Source organism: Cupressus sempervirens, chromosome 10 (genome assembly GCF_028749045.1).
Source record: "Cupressus sempervirens isolate cs-2001-9-10 chromosome 10, ASM2874904v1, whole genome shotgun sequence".
NCBI classification, from domain to species: Eukaryota; Viridiplantae; Streptophyta; class Pinopsida; order Cupressales; family Cupressaceae; genus Cupressus; species Cupressus sempervirens.
In genome coordinates this window covers 919,226,868-919,244,968 of record NC_143127.1, presented here as the reverse complement: position 1 = coordinate 919,244,968, position 18,101 = coordinate 919,226,868, and the positions used below count along the sequence as shown (strand labels likewise).

Genomic DNA, 18,101 nt, shown 5'->3' with positions numbered 1-18,101 from the left:
ACATGCTCTTTAAACATGTTACCGATCGTGGGTAATATAAGTAACCCCAATCCTCCATAGTAAGTAATATGATTTTCAATGTCATCTATTGTAGCAGAGATATATATAGACTCAATTTGAATTCGAATGTATTTATAATACATTATCACAATATCTATCTATATGTGTGCACGCGTGCGCTTATGATCATACATATCAAATCATCATAATTTACTAAGATCATCAATCTGACTAAAGCTATAATATCAACACTCCATCTTAGCGAGGGAGGATATAGCTATCATGAATATCTCATAAAATATGAACTCCTATCACAAATAATTGTGAGCATCAATCTTAACACATAACAAGATTATGAATTATCTAATTTCTGGCACTTTCCGGGACAACAATCAAAATAAGTCAAACAGATCTCAACCTTGATCTTAGGATGACAATGAAATCTCCAATATCACAAAAATATACATATCATAGTTGGAAAACTTGCCAAGCCCCCCAAAAGTTTAATCGGGAAAAACTCGGCCAATTTTAAAAAAACTCGAGAAAATTCGAGAACCTAAAAAAGCCACTAGAATTTATTTCAAAATACATTTTTTTGCAAATTTCAATGAGAAGATGCATCTAATGGGTATTATAGAAAACACAAAATAAACAAGCAGGAGTTTAGATATATATAAATGCATAGTGGGTACAAAATCGCATTCTCATGCCAAATGCTGATGGTGAGAAGCATAATAGTAAATAGTTTGTCAAACTAGAAGTAAAAACATCATTACAATCACATTTTCCTCTTCCTAGCTCTACTAGCATACTGTAACTCTCTATCTTACATAATATATATATGCTTTTTGCCTTTTTTTTTTAACAAACAAAAATTTTAATTTTAAAAAAAAAAGAAAAAAAAAAAGAGTTTTTCTGAAAAACTCGCCAGATTTTTGCAAAAACCCAATGATTAATTGGAGATTTTTTCTCGCAATTAAATTTGGGAAAAACTCGCCAGTCCCAAAAACTCGTTGATTATTTGACGATTATGCCAACTATGATACATATAGTCCATCCTGATACATAAATCATCATGACATTTAACAAATTTCAAGACAACAGTTGTTGGAGTCAGTCATAGTAATAAATCAAGAAAAATGACTTATCTCAATATCATGATACCAGGCACATCTGGGACACAACTTTAAAGCAGTCAATCATGAAATGTATGTTATCCCAAATTACCGACATAATTCAGAGACACACTAAGTGATAACAAATAAACACACTATATACAGTATCAAGATATCCGACATATTTCGAGATAGCAACATAATGTAGTCAATCTTGATACAGTAGTTATCATGAATTCTAGCACAGGACCTTACAATAGCGACCTTACAAATTTATTCCATGAAAGATTGTCACCTTTCATGACATAGCACATGAATGCAATATTGCAACATTAAATATTCATGAATATATTAATTTCATAATATAGAAATTACATCTCAGATATTTCAATTACAATTTAGTCATACCAAGTTCACTTCTGAAGTAATCCACTTTCAACTTCCCAAGAGGCTTGGTAAATATGCCAGCATTTTGCTCTTCACTACAAATGTAGACTAATTTAATAACATCTCTGTCTACCATATCTCTTATTTATGGTAAGGAATTTCTATAGGCTTGGATCGATAATAAAAAACTGGATTTACTAAAAGTTTGATGCAGCTTTGATTATCACAGTGAATCATAGTGGGATTCAAGGGCTTCCCAAATAGTCCAAGTAGTAACTTCCTCGGCCACACTGCTTCACAAGCTCCCATGGAAGCAGCCATGTATTCAACTTCAATAGAACTTAAAGCAATTGCTGACTGTTTTCTACTAAACCAGGATATCATAGTCGTTCCAAGACTGAAACAACACCCAATAGTACTTTTACAATCCATGGAACCACCTGCCCAGTCAGAATTTGAATACCCTTGAAATTGTATCTCAACATTCTCATACTTCAAACCGAGTCCAATCGTGCCACGTAGATATCTCAAAATATGCTTGGCAGCCATTAGGTGAATCTTTTTAGGTTCACACATGAATTGACTTAACACATTAGTAGCATAACAGATATCAGGGCAGTGTTCACCAAGTACATAAGAGATCCAATAATTTGTCTATAGTAGGTAAGGTTAGTAGGTTCTGAGTCAGTTGCTTCAATCTTAAGCTTATGCAGATTTGTTTCCATGGGAATAGATAGAGGTTTACAATCTATCATGCCAAATCTGATCAAGGTATCTCAAGTGTATTTCCCTTGATTTAGGAAAATGTAATTTTTCTTTTGCCATACTTCTAGACCCAAAAAATAGTGCAGAATTCATAGGTCCTTCATATCAAATTCAGCTACAAGTTCTTGTTTGCATTTAGCAATAAGATGATCTTCACCTGTAACAAATGTCATCAACATAAAGAACAAGAATTAACATATCACCATTAGATATTTTGAAATATATGTTAGGATCAGCTTCATTTTTGGAGTATCCTAGTTTGGAGAGATAGTTGTCTATCCTTTCATACCAAGACCTGAGCTTGCTTAAGATCATAGAGAGCTTTCTTTAGTTTGCATACATAAAGATTTATGTCATGAGTGGCAAATCCTTTAGGTTGTTCTATATATACTTCTTCAATGACACCATTTTAAAAAGTAGTCTTGACATCCATTTGGTGTATCTTTCACCCTTTGGATGCTACAATTGCAGTAATGGCTCTTACCAAAGTATATCAGGCAACAGGAGCAAAAGTCTCTTCATAATCAATTCCAAACTTTTGAGAAAACCCCCTAGCAACAAATCTGACTTTGTGTTTTTCAATACTACCATCTAATGCATATTTAATTTTGAATAACCATTTTGAGGATACAAATGATTCGTCTTTCGGTCTTAGTACAACATCCTCGACATCATTCTTTAAGATGGATTGGTATTCTACGATCATAGCATCTTTCCAAGCTTGACATATCAAAGCCTCTTCAACATTTGACGGTTTAGTTTTAGTAAGCTCGGTCACAAGTGCAACATAGCGTGTTTGATTTCTTGTTCTCTTTACTTTCTCTAAATACTTCACCAGGTTCCACATTATTTTCTTCAATCATCTTTCTTGCCCATAATGGTCTTTTCTTGTTGTTGTAAATTTCAGCAATTTCAAGATTAGATGATGATGGAGGTTCATAATTTTCTATAATATTCTCCCTCTGATTCTCAATTGTCTCTAATTCTATGATTGAATCATCTTCAATATTTAGAGACAGTCGATAGGCTAAATCTTCTTCAAATTTGACACCTCTATTGATTTCAACTGATCTTTGTCCTAGAACATAGACTCTGTATCCTTTAGTGGTTTCACTATAACCAACAAATGTTCCTTTCTTCCCAGAGGGTTCTAGTTTAGTCCTCTTTTCTTTGGGGACATGAACGTATATAGGGCAACAAAAGATTCTTAGATGGCTTAAGTCCGGTTTAATCCCTATAAAGGCTTGTTCAGGTGTTATATTCTCTAAGATTGAATGGGGACATTTGTTCTTGATATACATATTTGTATTTGAGGCTTCTGCCCAAAATGAAAAACGTATGTTTTGATCATGCATCATGGCTTTTGCAGCTTCCACGATGGTTTTGGTTTTTCTTTCTGCGACTCCATTTTGTTGACGATTATAAAGTACTGTACTCTACCTCTTAATCCCAACAGAAATGCAGAACACTTTGAAGTTTTCAGATGTAAATTCACCCCCATTATCTGATCTTAGACTTTTTATTTTCTTCCCTAATTGATTTTCCACTGAGGCTTTAAATTCTTTGAATTTCAACAATACTTCATTTACTCCTCAAGTTTTAGGAAATATATCCAAGTTTTCCTAGAATAATCATTGACAAAGATTACGTAATACAAAAATCCCCCTAATGATGGTGTTGACATTGGATCACATAAATCAGTGTGGACAAGTTCTAATACATTTTTAGACTTATGTTCACTTGGAGGAAAAGAATTTTCAGTGTTCTTCCCTAGAGCACAACCTTTACAAATCCCACTACGTTCAAATTTTAAGTGAGGTAATCCATTAGTAATCTTTCCTTTAGTAGGTAGAGCACTGTACCGAAGATGTCCTAATCTTCTATGCCAAATCTCATTATGATTTGATATTTCATGGCTTAGTGCATGTTTTTTATTATTACATAGTTTGTATAAGCTACCATCTCTAGATCCTATAGGAATAGCATTCTTAATGTTAGAATTTTTGGGCCAAAGTGACACTTTAACTTCATGAAAGGTGATGCGATAGCCTTGATCAGCTAAACCTGAAATAGAAACCAAATTTCTCTTTATGCCTGGTACAAAGAGAACATCTTTTAATTGTAAACTAACTCCAGTTTTTATTTGAATTGAACAGGTCCCTATTCCCTTTACTGGATAGGTGGAATTGTCTCCCCTTTAATCATTTTGATATTTAATAGCTGCTGCATTAAGGTGAGTAATCTGCTTGCATTGTTGATTTCAAATGTATTACTCTAATGCTGTTCACCATGATTGCTCCTCCTTTAATTCTGATATTTTGATTCAAAATTTCACTGTCTTTAGTATGTATTCTCTATCAGTTAGGCTCTGATACTATGCTATGAAATATGGAATCTAAGATAGAGAAGAATTATTTCTTCTTAATCTGCAGATCTGTATATTCTTCTTTCAATGTAGCATACAATTCTTATTGAACAGAATTATATATTTTACTTAACTAAGTTTATACATATATATACTTGATAGAACAGTACATATAATAAACTTGACTGTCTATCTATTATGAACGTGCTGCAGTATACAGTAAACTTGCCAATAACAAAGACTAATGTTTGTATGAGTACTGAATGCAGAAGATAAATGGCCGCTGTGATTGATTTTCTTTTGCATTGATATAATGAACATATATATCTCACGGGTCATGATTACGTAAGGTCATGATCCTTACGTGGTATGACCCATGAAGGGTCACGGTCTTACCATTTACATAACCATAACTAATGTTAATTACTTACATGATTAGCACTTAACGTGCTCTTCAAACATGATACCAATCGTGGGTAATATACGTAACCCCGATCCTCCATAGTGAGTAATATGATTTTCAATCTGCTGTAGCAGAGATATATATAGACTCAGTTTGAATTCAAATGTATTAATAAGACATTATCACAATATCTATCTATCTATATATGTGCGTGTGCGCGCGCACACTTATGATCATACATATCAAATCATTATAATTTATGAGATCATCAATCCGACTGAAGCTATAAATTTAACTATAGTGAGAGGAAGTTTGTTTGCAGATTGTGGTGTTTAGACTTGCGGTAACAAACCTACATCAAATTGGCCCTTTTGGAGGTGGCATCTAGAGCTTATAGGTGCCAGTTTATTTTATTTCCTGCCATTTCTCAATATTATTTGTGATCAGAAAATGTCTTATATTTTATTATCATGAGATTCAACCATCAGGTTATCTTCAGTTTTGATGAGAAATTGTACTTTCAATTAATTGTTGATTGTGGGTATTTAAAATATTGTATCTAGAATGACATTTCAGTTCTTTATTTATTGCAAATATATCTGTTGTGAAACACAAGTTCTACATCTCTGTCTGCTTTTGTTAAACTCTTAAAAACATAAAACAAAGAAAAGAAAACAAGGATGTATATTACAACATTTCGTGCTAATATTTTCTTGATACTCAGTGAGGAAGTGAACTTCAAAAGATTGTTAAAGTCATAGTAAACAATGCCAAAAAAGTGTAAAATGAATGAGTTATTGTTTGAGATGTGCTATTTACATATTTTTTGTATAGTTTGTGTTGCACACTCTCTCAACCTTATGCTACAAAAAATTGGTGTCAAAATTGATTAGACCAAATAGGTGCATTCTTGGGCCAAAGAAATCCCAATGTTCACCACAAACTTCCATATGCCAAAAGGCATATTTGAAACATTCTCAATTGTCTGCTCATCTTCAACATCAACAACATTGACTAGTTCCTTGGGATCTTTGATATTGAATATTTGTTTCCACACTCTTTGAGTCATCATTCACTACCTCCAGATCTCCCTTCAATACATATAGTGCTCTTCTCTTATGAATAAGGATTGCAATATTTAACACACACGACCACATATAGCTAATGCAGTCGGTATTATTGCAAGATTTCAAGCAGATCCTAAAGAAACACATTATGCAGCAGTAAAAGGAATTTTCAGATATAGGTGTTAGTATTATAGGCTGCACAAGGACTCAAATTTTCTCTAATCAAACCTATAAGCAATAACTCTTGTACTTGTTGATTCAATTCTCCATTCTCTATAGGTTTCAATCTATGTGTTGCTTTGTTAGGAAAACTAGCTGCAGGTATAAGATCCATATAATGACCAATACTCCTAACTGGTGGTTTTCTCTCAGGTAGATTGTTTGAAATAATATCTTGGAAGTTTGAGATCAGAATTTGGCGTATGCATAAGTAGCAACCATCACCGAGGAGAAAAGCCTCACTAAGGAAAGCCTTGAGCCCATCAATATAGATATCGAACAAAGTGGGGGAGTGAGGGCAGCCCCTACTTCACCCCAATGGTGCTCTGAATCAGATCGAAGAAACCCTTAGGAGTCCTAAATCTGCCAACCACTATCTCATAATTGTTGTCAGAAGAGTATTAGAAATACCAATGTCCTTGAGCCTCTGAAAAAGGGCCTCTTGAGGAACGGAGTCAAAAGCCTTATGAAAGTCTACGAAACAACAGTAGACTTTCACAGCGCAATGCCGAGCCTCCTCAATGATAGCCTGCAATGTCAATATGTGATTCATAGTCTAGAACTCGGTAAGGAAACCAGTCTGGAACTTGGTACGGAAACCAGCCTGTCCTCTAGTGGAGTTGTGAAGATGAGTGAAACAATAAGATTTATTTTAATTATATGTTTTATTTTAGTAAAAAAAATGATCTTTTAATCTATTTTTTAAATAGGATAAAAGGGCCTCTTCTACCTTGCAACAACTTGTGAAGGTTAGTAAGGCACTCTGATATATGGCGGTATCAACTCAACGATGGATAAGATGAGAATCACTTTACATGCAAAAGAGTGAGATCTTAAAGAAACTTTTTTCAAACAACTACATACAATTGTTGAAGAGAGATGGAACAAAACAACAAACTCGACACATCTTGCCTCTACATTCAATCCCAAATATCATGGTGTTGAGTTCCTTTTTGTATTAACAAGAATTGCCCCACATAAGATATTGAGGTCAACCAAGGGGCAAGGCAGCATTTTGTACTCTTTATTGATCCTCAAAAGTGAGATGCAATTAGTATTGACTTTGTAGATTTTGTTAGTATTGATACTCTCCATATAAAGTTTAAAGTCGATACTCGTAACTAATGGTAACTCTTTTAACTTCCATCTATATTCAATACTTTAAATTTTGTAGTTCTTTATGTCTATAATTTTATTCAATAGGTTGTTGTTCATCTACATCTAAGGGCCCATTTATTTTGTGGAATTACAAAATGTCGAATTTACAAATACTAGGTTTTGCCAATTCAAGAAGTTTAAATTTGGAATATGATGTTTGGAACATGACTGTAACTGTGATCCACGGGGACACGTCCCCTATGGTTTTGGGGTCGTACCTATACCGGGGGCAAAACAGGGATGTGGGGACAGATTTTGGCCGTCCCCTAAGTCATCCCCTTTTTGGCAAATTCAAAAACGTCCCCGAAACGGCCAATTTTTTTGGGTAGGAAACTTGGGGACGACCAGCAGTACCAGGGACAGTTTTGTCATCCCCTATCCGTCCCCGAAACTACTAGCCGTCCCCTTTTTTCTAGATTATCTAGTAAAGGCAAAATGCCCCCAAAAAATCATTTTTTTTCTGAGTTTTACTATTTGCGCGACCCCTAGTCGCCTTAAAGACATAATAAAAATATGCAACCCATATTTGGTCCATTAAAACACTAACTCTTCTACTCATTTCTACATTTGACATACTTGCTAAGAGGAAGAAAAAACATAAAGAGCAGTAGCAACAGTGGGGAAAGATTGTTTAGTATTTACGAACTATTTTAGTTGGACTTCTCTTTATTTCATTCTGATTTCAGCATGATACTTGGAGCCTTTAGGCATTTTGATTTTTGCCATATATGTATGTGATATTGTTATAATGGAAGTACTTAGTATTTGCCATTTGATAATATTCCATGTATTGATCTTCTAAAATGTCTATGGTGAATGGTTTATCAATGTTATGATATGCATATTTGAATTCTATCTCTATATATAAAAAAATCCCCTATGTTTTTAATCGTCATCCCCTAAATTTTGGCTTCAACCCGTACCCGTACCAGAAACACGTTCCCATCCCCTAAAACGTTCCCGTCCCGGAAACCCCATGGAGCATAGCACTGTAACCATTTGGTTCACCTGGAAGATGAGTCAAGAGTTGCATTTTTTATGTTTGATTCCATTGATTCGAAACTGGAATACCATAACACAATTCAAAGACTCGTGGCCTGAAGTCTACTAATTTATGGACAATGAAGAAATGAGATATATAGTTTGACAAATTTGTTTAACTATGGTGCTACCAGAAATTATAAAGTAGTTGTCATTCAATGAAGCCCAAGTTCGCACACAGTCTTTGAGCGGCAATCTGTAGGAGAGAAGAATAAACAAAAGAAAGAAAGTTGCATTCGGCATGCTGGAATTCTGAAAATTTATTGACACCAATGGTAGAGAGCTCTTCATATTGGGTTTTTTGCATTATGATAACAGATAGTTTCTATTATATTTGATTAGTATCTAATGGTTATCTATTGTAATCTCTTGTAAATATTAGAATGTTTCTTCTATTTAGTTTCCTGTTACTATAATAGAATGTTTCTATTCTTTACAAGTGTTTCTTAAAGAAACATCGTTTAGTCTCTTGTATAAATTGATCTCTTTGAAAATTGTTAATTTCCTTTTTGAAATTATTAGTTTAAAATTTTCGAAATATTTGCCCAAGTGTGTTCAAATATTTTATCTTTAATTTTTTCCCTCTAAACTCGACAAGGGATTCGGCATCCAATTTTTTTCTACAATTTCGTGGCCTTTTTTTTGGGCATTTTCAAGCTGACTTTTTCTGCACATCTTCTGCAAAGGGTGGTGTCTAGGGTGTTTAAACCCTGTCTCTAATTTTCGTCCACCAATTTCGCTTTCCACCATTTTTTTACAGCGAAATCTATCACTTTTTGTTTTTTTTTAAATAGCAAAGGTTTCTTTTGAAACTCTCTTTTTTCGTGTTGATCTTTTTATAAAATTGGAAATTGTTGGTGGGTTTTTGCCTATGTTCCTCAGGAACGCATCCCCCCCAAAAAAGCCAATGTTTCGGGGACAGGGACGTCCCCGTCCCAGGGACTTCATTGGGGACTTGGATCTGTCCCCAATTTTTTAACACACAAAAAAATTTTTAAAAAAACAAAAATGTCACTTTTTCCATCCCCATTTGCCGTCCCCGTTCGTCCCCAAAATTGGCAAAAAAATTTGTCTCAAAAACCCGTCCCCGTGTCCCCTATAGTCCCCGTCCCGGAAACTCAAGGGAACATAGGTTTTTGCAGATCTCAACTAGGTCGGGCTCTATTTTTCCTGGGTGCATTATTTTTTGTGCCTTAATTTTTGAGCCAGCGATTTAGAATCTAATCTCAGATTCTTTGAAGGTTTTTCGAGCTCTCTTCTAAGTGTCCTTCCATTTTTTGGGTCTTCTATCGTCAATCTGCCCCAAAGTTCATGACTTTTCAAACACTCACGTGTCATGGCATCTCTCGCCAAACCTCTCTTGGAAGGCAATTCAATGATTCAACCAAAAGAAATACAATACCTAGAAGCAGAGAATGATAACAATCTTTGAGTATTGTCACCTTGAGGCACTTGTTCTGGGTATCGAGACTCGTCCTACCACAATCAATGCTACCATAGACCAACATTGCAGAATATGCAGACCTCTCTGATCAACCTGAGGCTACTTTTTACACTTTTTGAGGACATGCAAATTTTTGTTCGTTATGGAAACTTTCTCTTTCTCTCTTTAGAATGTTTCTATTTCTCTCTTTATTTGTTGTAAAAACAATCTTGTGTATACTTGCATATATAGATCATTTATGATCTCTATTTAATAACACATTCATATTTTACCATATTATGGTATCAGAGCTAATACTCTAAAAAAATTCAAAAATTATAATTTCTTAATCAAAATTAGCTGCCTTTTGTTTTCGAAATTATTTTCAGGCATATTTGCTTCCAAAACCTCTGGTTCGACTAGGGTTTTCTGCCAAAAAAATTTGCGGCATTTTGTCTGTAATTCTTGTGATTTTTTCCGATCTGCAAACTCGTGCCCTTCTATTTGCAACTAGCATGACTGAATCCTCTAAAGATCAACAATTATTCTCTGTTGTTCACGTGGAGGTTTGTTGGGCACTTTTTCTCTGCAACTCACCCATATTTTTTTGCCACTCGCGTCCAAATTTCTTTGACAATCACGTGTCTGTTTTGTGGTCGGTTTTTTCCAATTTTTTAAAAGAAAAAGGGGTCAATTTTTGCCTATTTGGAGGCGTCTAGGTTTATTACAAACCTCTGTTGTTTATTAGTACCCAAATTCTGCAATTTTCTCTAAAAATCTGCCATTTTTCTAAGCTTTTTTTAAAAAAATTTGCAGCCAAGGTCGTTTTTGTTCAAAACCCTAAAATTTTGCACTGGGTCAAAATCAAATTTACAGTGTTGTGTTTTGCAAGAGCTAAACTGGGTTGTCATCCATTTTTCTGGGTGCCTTGATTTTTGTGACTCAATTTTTGGGCTAGCAGATCCAAAATCAGACAATATTCTTTCTAAGTTTTTCGAGCTCTCTTTTGGGTACCTCTTCATTTTTTGAGTCTTCTATTTTTTGCCTCAAAGTACGTGCCTTCACAAATTTTCACACTTTTCCCTGAAAAATGTGCTATGGCATCTTTGACTAATATTTTGCTCAAGGGAAATCAAAAGTTCAACAGTTGCAATTATGGCACGTAGAAACAGTGGATGCTAACCATTTTCAAATATTGCAACAACAATAAGGTGGTTTTGGGTACTACAACTCGACCTACTCAAGTTGGTCCCGTTCTAAGAAATCTTGTTCGCAGCCCACAATGAACAACACAGAGCACATTGAGCAGACAAAATCTGTCTTTTATGCCTTTTGATAGCTTCGTGCTCTGAATAGATTAACCATTGAGGGAATTGCGATAATAGATAGTTTATATTATCTATGTTTAGTATCTAATGGTTATCTATTGTAATCTCCTGTAAATATTATAATGTTTCTAATATTTAATTTGCTATTTCTAAAATAGAATGTTTCTATTCTTTATGAGTGTTTCTTAAGGAAATATCGTTCGGTCTCTTGAATAAATTGATCTCTTGATCACCGTTAATATCAAGCAAAAAAATTCTAATAACTTTTTTATATTTTGCAGATCAAGGGACTTAGAGAATGATACTCCCTTTGTCTAACTGGCTGGACGCTCCTCCAGCCTGGTTCTAGTAAACTGATCCAAGTTGCTGAGAATTCGTAGGCTGAAATATCGTGTTTTGTTTTAGGAGAAATGCAATAGTTGCAATCAGTCTGCCCCCACCAGCAGCAAAATCTGGAAGCTTTGGAAGCCGACTTGCCTGCAAGTCAATGATTGGTGGCATACTCCCTTTGTCTAACTGGCTGGACGCTCCTCCAGCCTGGTTCTAGTAAACTGATCCAAGTTGCTGAGAATTCGTAGGCTGAAATATCTTGTTTTGTTTTGGGAGAAATGCAATAGTTGCAATCAGTTTACCACCACCAGGAGCAAAATCTGGAAGCTTTGGAAGCCGACTTGCCTGCAAGTCAATGATTGGTGGCATAGCTATTGACTCCCCATAGCCAGATACTATTCCAGGGAAAATTCAGGAATGAATTTACAAATTATGGGCACAACTGAGGAAGACAATTGTAGTATCAATCGAACAAGGTTAGAATTTCCAAATTTGGAGCCTGAAGATGGATTACAACTTGCAGAACAAATCGGTAGCAGGCTGTTAGAGCTGTACAGGTCTAGCTAGAAGTGAAAAAGGCAGTGTACAGCATGGCATGGGAAGGAAAGGCATCTTCAGGCAAGTTTTACAGGAAATTTACGATAGCTACAGAAAATAGATAATGAAAGGACGCTGGATGAGATCTTTAAGCTTTTCTTGGGAGGACTCAATGTGATTTAGTTTTCGAAGTCCAATTTCAGTTCCAGTTCTAATTTTAATTCCAGGTTTTCAGGTGGAAGATTCTTATGCTTGTTATGGGTTAAAATTAGAATTTAGAAATTCCTATTCCATTTTCATTTTTTAAAAACAAACACAGAATTCAGAAATTCCGGTATCCAAGCATTCCAATTCCAGCTCAATTCCAGGAAACAAATAGGCTCCAAGGGTCCGTTTGGTTCGTGGAATTGTAGAAATTGAAATTTCAACAAATCTCGATTTAGCCAAATCAAAGTTTTGCAAATCTTCATTCCTATTTTTAGGATTTTACTTGAACTGTTTGTTTCACTCGGAAGATGAGTGGGAAGATACATTTTTATGCAATTGGATCCTCACATTGGAATTGGAATTAGAACTCAGAATCATGCAATGGTTTGAAAACATAATCAAAAATCACATTTTTAACATCATTCAAATGCAATGGCTTAAATGCAGAATCTAATCTCTAACATCATTTACATGAATTAGTTTTAAATTCAGAACCACACAATATATCTTTCCAATAGTTTAAATTGCAACACTGAGCATATATGATATCAAAGCCGCCTCGTGAAGGGCAGTCCTCCCTCTTCTGTCATGAATGACCACCATCTTTCCAACATTTTCTACAGTTTCTTCATATATTTTAGAAGAAATAATTTCAGTTGCACTATCGTCAACATCACACATGGCAGCCAAATGCAAAACCGTTCCCATCGTCATCGCAGTCACCAGCTGGGAGCTTTACTCCCTCACCCAACAAGAGAGATACAATTTCTATGGAACCAACAAGTATAGAGTAGCATCGGAGCTGTTGCTTATCCTCTAATTTGCTAATATAAGCTTCTAGTTCGTTTGTCTTTGATAACAACTTTGCTGTTGACTGATAATCCTTGTTGGTGACAGACATATCTAAAGTTGTGCGATGTTTGTTGTCTTTTAAAAGCAAGTGATTCAGTGACAAGTGGACTTTCCAGTAACACACCTGTAACTTTATCTTGCCCTCCTTCAACTTCGTAGTGCACAGCTGCCATCTTATTTACATCTTGAGCATTCAGAGAAGCACCCCAATCAAGAAGCAGTTGACAGATGCGTCTGTTTCCTTTCTCAGAAACCCTGTGAAAAGCAGTCTTCCAATATATCATACGAATCAGAAAACAATGTTGTAGTACAACGCATTCAAAGTTTGGAGTTGCAAGCGGACTCCAAAAAATAGTCCAATCTAATTTTTTTACACTCCTCAAAAAGTGTAACCATGTTTTGATTTTCAATTCCTAGTTGCTAATGGGAAGTCTCATAGCTTAGTTTTGAGGCAAAATTAGAAGTCTGGTATTCTAATTCCATTTTGCCAATTTTGAAAAAAAGTCCTATAGATTACACTCAAAAAAGGCAAAGGGCTTAGTGTATGTGCATTCATCTTGCATCTCATTTCACACAAAGTAGCTACAAGAAAGTAGGATATTAAGCCAGAGCATATTGGCTTGTATGCTTCCACTTCCCACCATGCCGCACATAAAGGAGAGTACCAATGCTAGTAATTGTGTCATGTCCCCACCATAGTGGATGCATGAGATACAAGGAAATTGTCTTCATAATCCCTATCGTAAATGAATATTCAATCAATTAAAGGCAAAACAAGTAGCAAGATAGAAGAAAATGGTGATAGGATGCCACATGGGTACACCACCTCATATGCATATGGCACAAGCCACGAGGCCAAGAGAGATGGCATCTGCTCTTGGGCCTATGGTAAGAGGTCTCCAGGGCACCTCATCAAGTCATCCTTACCTGACACTTCTATGGTTGAGTCAACTTAAAATTCTAGCAATCTATTGACTTGACCTACATTCCTCATATATGTTTATTTCTGATTAAAGAAATCTAGCTACAAATTATGATTATAAATAATCCCTAACTAGGTTGCAATGCCTCAATTAAAGTGAAAGGTATCTCTAAACCCTACTTGTTTTGAAAGGAAAATTGTAATCTAGAGCGAATTCGGATACCCATGATTTGGGGACATTACAACTAGTGCCGATGTTCGAGGCCTTTTTTTTAGTTCTTCTAATGTACCAATACCCACATCATCTAATATAAGGTGATGATAATTTTGCAAACCGATAGGGTGACGCTTGATCAATGGTAGCTGATTTTTGACGCTTGACATTATTAGATTTTAGTTTTAGTGACATACAAATTCAACTAAATAGCAGTGTAATACTGTTTTTTTATGGCAGTTGCACTTATTACACAATATATGATACTATGTGTGGTATTTTGAGCTTAATTGCTAGTGTAAAATATATTTACATTTATGATTTTTACCTTAATCAAAAAAGAATACCAAGCATGTCAAGTGATGGCTCGTTGAACACAACTAATGCTTTGACTGCAATTGAAAGCGAGACAGCAGACTATTGACTGCCATCAAAAGCGAGATAGCAGACTATGGTTTTGTTGAACACAATAAAGCTTACCTGCCCCCCCCCCCCCACTTCACCCCACCCCCATGGGAAGGGTTGAGGTGGAGTTTAGAGGTACCAAAAGCAAGAGAAATCCTATCATCTCAAACTGGACTTTCTCTAAAAGATGATACTTTGTATGAAAAACACCATTTCTATATTTGCGTCTTTTCTCAATGCAAGGGAGGCTTGGCAGTTTTATATGGAGTATACTACATAGTTGACTACATTTCATTATATAGATTTCACGATTTGTGTATATGAATAGTTGAGAATGTTTTAATCCATAATCCTAGAGGTGTGTACTTGTGGATGATTGAGTATGTCAGAATCCACAAGAGAAGTGTTATTGTGGATACTTGAGTGTCTCAATCCACAAGAAGAATGTTGTAGTTACAAATAGTTGAGTGTGTCTTAATTCATAAATACTGTTTGACAGCCACTTATGTGATTACATCTTAATATAGTATATTGTAGGCTGTTAGATAATAGTAGTTAATAAATAAAATGAATATTAATTTTCGAGGTCTTTTCCCCTGTCATAGCATAGGTTAGGTAGTTTTGTGTACGAAAAGCAAAGGCTCGTAAGTACATACAACTTAGTGTAAAATCAGAGTGTGAAATTCCAAAGAAATCAATTTATATCATTTTCATTATTGACTGCAACCATAATGAAATTTCTCCATATTTACTAACGAATTCGATAACCTTGATAAGAGTGCCATGTTGAAATCAAATCAGACAGACGAGAAAATCCAGACTTTTCAATGTCGATGAGCGTTGTAAATTATAATAAGAGGAACTGGATCGGTATTTCAATGTAGCTTAAAGGGCCTGTATATCTCATCAAATCCTTAATATATTTCAAAGAAATCGGAGTCTTCATGTAATGGCAATCGGACGCTCACAAGATTATGACAACAAATGCAAAGTACACTCGCTGCGATACTCTATCAAACACGTAGCAAGATTGAGCGTAAAAAATTGTTTAAGAGTCGGCTCATACAATCACCCAAAACTTTCAAGATACATGTCAAAGCCTATTATATCCCCCGTACAAAGAGATGCTTCCCAATTCTTCCCTAGAGGCCTAGCATTAGAATATATTTTTGCTAATCAGGTTAAGCAGAGACAACATCTCAGCACATGAATTGGAATCGGATAAATGCATTCGACAGAAACAAAAGATAAACCCTAGTAAATCAGCAGGGCGTCAAGCCAATACGTACGCATTGACCAGGAGAGTGATGAGCTGGTCTTTGCACAAGGGCATCAAAAGCTGCCTCAAAGCATCCTCTGATGGATGCATAGCTCCTCCACCGTTGCTTTCATCATCCAATTTCCTTTTCTTCCCATCTCCATTGCCCTCCATTCTTGTCCCAAATACAATGGATCCACGTGCTCCGTAAGTGCGCCTCGCGACCCAAAACGCATGTACAGAGTAAAGCCCAGCCCAAATGCGAAAATGATCCAAGAAAAATAAATTCAGGATACCCTGAATGTTAGGCAAGCAGACTTGATGAATGTGCCTTTCGGGAGTTCAACAATTGAATTGAATGCAAAACATCTGCCCTGTCAATTTTAGTGGAAAAATGCTCTTTCGAGGCTCGGATGTGCGTTCCAGAACTCACTCTCCTAGGATGATCGGATTGCCAATGTCTAGGACTGCTTCCTTTGCAAATACTATTTATTATACCAGCACTTGTACCCAAAAGAGGTTCATGGGGTATGCTATTTTTTACAAAAAGAACAAGAGTTGTGTAACAACTATAGTCCCATATGGAAAAGTAAGAGACTCGCAATTTTGCAAAGGTACTTTGACAAAAAAAATCTACTCAAGAAATGTTTAATATTTAACTTGAGAGTTAATGTTTAATATTTAACTTGAGAGGAAAACTATGACAATATACATATAAATAATTTTGTTATTTTTTATAGATAACATTAAATTTTAATTATAGATGATTTATAGTTTAGATCTATTATATATTATAATATAATATTAAGATTAATTCAAATTAAATATTTAGTGCACATAAAATTTGAATTGTATTTATTATTAGATTTTTTAATAATTAAAAGGCTAACTTGCGATAGTTATTATTATTATTATCACAAATATAATACATGTCCTAGCTTGAAAGAGTCATAAAGTTCAAGATCATAAAAGTTCCAAAGTTTCCATTTCAAAACATTCACAAGCCACCTTCTATTTGTTTAAAATATTGTGCAAAAATAAAGAAAAGCCTAAATAATTATGATATGAGAGATTAGAATAAACCACCAACATTTAAATTAGATCCCAATATTTGAAAATAGATTATTTAATTTTACTAATAGCTAACTAAGTTTCTATATCTTTTGATATTCCAATTACAGTGAATATATAATTATGTATATTTATACTTTTTTTACATAAAATAATAGTTGAAAAATTAATATATTATATGTTGAAAAAATGTTTTCTGAAGATTATCAAAATTATTAAATTATAATATATGTTGAAGATTATATTAAATTTTTAAAAGTGTAATATAAAAATATAATTATTAATGTAATAATGACTATCTATATTATCATCAAATTTATAATTTAATTGAAAGAAAAGAATTCAAACTAAAATTCTAAGCAAAGAAAGTGTTCTTGTATTTGAAAATTGAAATCAATTTTAATAAAATATTTAAATTATTTTGATAATTTTTATTATCTTTCTTCAAATTTGACGATTTTAACATAAAATAATTATTCAAATTATTTAAAAATATTACTTTTTGAAAATAATTAAAATAATTTTTTTGACAATTATTTAAAATAAAAAATTATAAAACAAATATATTTAATTTTTTAATTGAAACAAATATAATTATTTAATATTTTATTTAATTATTATTATTTTATTTAAATTCAATAATTTTTATGTAAATTAAAAATTTATTTCTGAATTAATTCTAAAATATTATTTAATTGAAAATTAAAATATAATATAAAATTATTAAATAAATTAAATAAAATATATATTTTACATATCTTAACAAATGTGTTTATGATTATTTGTGTACCGAAAGTGACGATAATTGCACATTACAAACTTTATAATTTTTATAGTTTTGGTTTAATATTTGCATCAACACGATCCCCAACGCCGCAGATAGAAATTGATGAATGTAGCAGTTGATTAAATCATTTATTCTCGTGCGTCATTCATATTTTAAATTTATATGCACGACAGTTCGTTCATTTTTTTTCTTCAATTTTACGAATGGAAATTTTTTTTTTCACCTGGGAGAAATTGTGTTGGCCAAT

General features: G+C 34.1%; 1 protein-coding gene across 1 annotated transcript in view; it reads right to left on the bottom strand.

Moving 5' to 3' along the window:
• Positions 1-16,474, bottom strand: part of LOC149537006 (UBP1-associated protein 2C-like) — a 34,083-nt gene extending 17,609 nt beyond the window's left edge. The window contains exon 1 of the mRNA XM_089806822.1: positions 16,028-16,474. Within this exon, the coding sequence (XP_089662948.1) occupies positions 16,028-16,170 (143 nt within the window). The 5' untranslated portion in view covers positions 16,171-16,474. The remainder of the gene's footprint in view (positions 1-16,027) is intronic.
• Between the last annotated feature and the right edge of the window lie 1,627 nt (positions 16,475-18,101).